The 4,141-nt window shown below is 33.2% G+C and overlaps 1 protein-coding gene across 5 annotated transcripts in view; it reads left to right on the forward strand.

Moving 5' to 3' along the window:
* LOC108748563 overlaps positions 1–4,141 on the forward strand; it is a 50,986-nt gene that overhangs the window by 35,406 nt on the left and 11,439 nt on the right. For all 5 annotated transcript variants that reach the window (XM_018486787.1, XM_018486791.1, XM_018486790.1 and 2 more), the window contains exon 2: positions 3,572–3,788. In XM_018486787.1, the coding sequence (XP_018342289.1) occupies positions 3,666–3,788 (123 nt within the window). In that variant the 5' untranslated portion in view covers positions 3,572–3,665. The remainder of the gene's footprint in view (positions 1–3,571; positions 3,789–4,141) is intronic.

The following is a 4,141-nucleotide window of genomic DNA, read 5'->3' on the forward strand; positions in this document are numbered from 1 at the left end:
TATATATATATATATATATAACTGTCATTACTATATGTATCGACGCATGTTTTATCACGACGTCCTCCGATCTGTTTTGACAAAAGTAACATTTCTGCACTGAGAGAAAAATTGTTGGATAATTTATAATTATGTTGCTATACTCACTCGTAAAAAGAAGTGGTATATTGAAACTTTAAGAAAAATTTACCAAATTTCAAATAATCATAACTTGATAAATAATGTAGATAAGAACGTGAATAAAATTAAAAATGCAAAATAAAATTCCAAGTATCCATTTTAAGAATATTTGATTGACAATTATGCTTGGACATTCTTTTCAAAATGGCGGATGATAAAATGAGAAGATGCAGAATTGATGATTGAAAGTTGAGCTTGCGGTGTAAACCAGGTATCGCAGCCCAATGACACATGAAAGTATAGAATTTTATCTTTGAAATGCTTTTTTAACGAACTTAATACGATTATAAGGGCTTCTACAGAGCGACTTTGTAGCACTACAATCGAAATGCTGACCCGTTCATACGCTATATTCATACAGTTATATTCTGTAGCGCTACAGAAAAGTGAACATATTCGTGACACTTTTCTCCATAGTTCGTATGAATGGGTTAGCGTTTTCGATTGTGGTGCTACAAAGTCGCTTGTCTATAGGAGCCCTAAAAATAAAATATTATCTTTAGTATCGTATACACGCTCACATGTTGACCACTTGTAATTTGGCATTTTATTAATACATATATTGAACTTGTTATATTGCAAAGTTTATTGAGAAATATTGATCTTGCGAAATCCGCGTAAAACGTGATTGTGCGTGCACAATAAATGCATGGTAAATGATATATACGATTCCGTCATTTTGATTATCCTAAAACAAAAAAAATCCAAATAGTTTTATAAATTATAATGTACTCCCTATCGTCTAGCTTTTTTCCATTTTTTTTTAAATTGACGGAAATAAACATACTCGAATTTTTGATACATTTTTGGATATTATAAATGTTATTGTATTTTAGAAACTAAAAATGTTATCAACAAAGTCATCGATCAAATGATAGAAAGTACGTTATAATTTATGAAACTTGGTTTTTTTGTTTCAGTATAATCAAAATGGCGGAATCGTGTATACATATGTGTTTACCCGTGCACGCACAATCACATTTTACGTGAATTGTTGTATTTCCTCGCAAGATCAATATTTCTCAATAAAATTTGCAACATGACAAGTTTAATATATATATATATTAATAGGGCCGATTTCACTAACGCCATTTAACCCTAATCAGGGTTAACTGTCAACCGTAATTCTGTAATTAAACAGCGAATACGATTGTCAATTAATGGCCGATTAAGTTAACTGGAGTTGAACCGGCCCAAAAAGTATCAAACTACAAATGGATCGTATATTTATACTTTTCCCGCAATCCATGCTCAAAAAATCTTCACTTTTCAGGCTTGTCAAAGTTAGAGTCTCTAGAAAAACAGAGTCTAACCGTCAGCTCATGTTTTCGATTAGCTTATGTTAGCTTGCCCTCATTATGGCAGCACGAATCACACTGTAAGGAAATAGCGCACTTATTGAAATACTATAGGATGTTTCCAGCTAGGACACAGAGACATTACACTGTGTTCCACTGTATAAAGTACTTGTTGGAACGCAGTTTAGTTTCATAGTGTAACACCAGAATGCATTGCAGTCTTCCATTCTATTTTTATAATTTTATTTAGCGTATCAATAATAGATTTATGATTTTTATTTAGACTTAAGTTATAATTTTTTCAGAATTGACGACTTTTGAAGATTTTATTGCAAAATAAGTACGGCTATCAAATAACTTTTTGAAAAGTTGGTAACATTGACATATTTTACACGCTCATACTTAGCTTTTTACTGTGTCGAACAGTGTAACACTGTGTCACAGTTGGAACACTTTGTGTAAGACACAGTGTTACACTGTGTTACCTGTGTACGTTGTTTGAAAACACCCATAGAGATGAAATAATACAAAACATTCTTTATTGATATATTTTATATTATAATCAGGAGAATGTTATAAAGAAATAATATAATTATGAAGAAATATAATACAATCTGTTTAATAAAAATATATATTTAAAACGGTAACATTATTTGACGATGGAGTGCATCGCCATATAGTTTTACTGCTATATGTTTTTTTTAAACATTTGCGCTTACAAGAAATACGCATTCTAAACATAATGAAACGTTTCTATATTTTTAATAATAAATCATAGCAATTTTTAAAATTATTTGAAAGTGGCTAAAACAATTACAAAAGATAAATAATAAAAAGCATACAGCCACAACAATAGATGTAAACAAGTCATGTATTTAAAATTCCAAATAAATAAGTAAACGTTTCGGTCAAGATTTGACCATCATCAGTACATAAAAAGATGATAAAATTGAAAGTCTTACAAACTAAAACGCAAGTCGAATGTTAAATTAAAAATTACATAAAGAAATTGATAGGCAAAAGGTACATGCCATTACAATCGCAATGATTGCGCTTAAAAGTTAAAATAATTTCTTCTTGCTTATGATTTGAAAAACAATATGAAAAGAAATCAGGAAAGCTGTTACAATCTTCTAATAAACAATGTATTGCTATTTATATTTTTTTCTTTTAAGAAACAATGAGAATCTAAAATTCGCACTTGCCTTGACTATTGCATATGGCACATTTAGACAAATTACTAAACTACTAGTTACCTCATTGATTTAACTCTTTTCTTATGAAAGATTATGTAAGATTATATGCTCTTTGGGAAGCAATCAGAACTCTTATTATTATTTTTATAAATTTTTGAAAAAGTGGAGCTAAGTTTACGAAAGGTGTTGGCTAGTTGGACCGCAGTATTTTTCAATCGTTCAAATATTTCCGAAAGAATTTTTGCGTCGCGTTCCGCGAGCGACTCACGCAAGGATGTCGTATACCTATTGTAATAAAAGGCGGAGAGGAAAAATATGACGGCGGCAACGTACTGTTGAGAGGGAGAGAGCGGATGTAATTCGAAGCATACATGCGGTGGCAAGAAGAGTGGAATGTTCAGAATCTTAAACGTTTAATAGGACATAATCGGTTAACAGGTCTCGCGCATTCAGCCAAAGTCTGTCGTCACAACCTCACGCAATGAATGACAACGCGAGTCGTTCCTCGTGCTCCGGATATTTTTATCGTCCCTATTTGCTCTATTTTATTTTCTTTCTTTTAAAAAATTCTACTTTCTTTTGAATCTTCTCTCTCTTTCTCTTTTTCGTTGCGGTCGAAACGCTGCATCTGTAGAGAGAGAGAGATATTCAAATATTCTATACACTTGTAGATTTACCTATAATATGCTTGTTTACATCTCTAATTTTTTATATCATTCTCATATTTTCAATTCGATAAAAAAGAAAAGAAAAAGAAAAACGACGTTTATATAAAATTATTTTCCTCTTTTAAAAATGAGCCTTAGTTCCAATACCTGAAATATTGCAGACGTGTAATCGTTCCGCCTGTATTTCTTAAGAAGAAAGATCTATTCTCAAGCGATGTTTGATTTGCAGAGTGGAATGATAAATGGTCGCCACCAGCAGCATGGTATATGAGGAGATAGTCGGTATACGGGGCAGCTGACCCCAGCCACCGCGCACGCTTTTCATGCGCGAGATGCCCCACAATTTAAACTCAGCTTCCGCCAACTCCGCCAACACGGGACCGAATCATCAAGCCTACCCACAGCAGCCGTACCATCGAGAAAATGCAGATGGAGTCCAGCCTGAGGTAATGCAAAATCGATCGTATTGATATGTCTACCCTGCGTCGAATCATCGAACACCTTGGATGTAGCGATAACCCAAGTAACAGTCATAAGTAACACACTTTCAGTTTTATCAGTCTGTTTTTTTTTCATCGAACTGTAATTCTTTCATTTTTAAGAAATTTAAAAACGTCTTTATTTTCGAGAAATACATATTTCTTGATTGCTTTAAAGATTCGTTATTAAGCCAACAAAGAGTACTCTTAAGCGTGGTCTACAATAAATGGCGCGCGCGCGCACACACGCACACGCGCACACACACACACACACACACACACACACACACACACACACACACACACACACACACACACAC

Source organism: Trachymyrmex septentrionalis, unplaced genomic scaffold (assembly GCF_001594115.1).
Source record: "Trachymyrmex septentrionalis isolate Tsep2-gDNA-1 unplaced genomic scaffold, Tsep1.0 scaffold231, whole genome shotgun sequence".
Taxonomy (NCBI): domain Eukaryota; kingdom Metazoa; phylum Arthropoda; class Insecta; order Hymenoptera; family Formicidae; genus Trachymyrmex; species Trachymyrmex septentrionalis.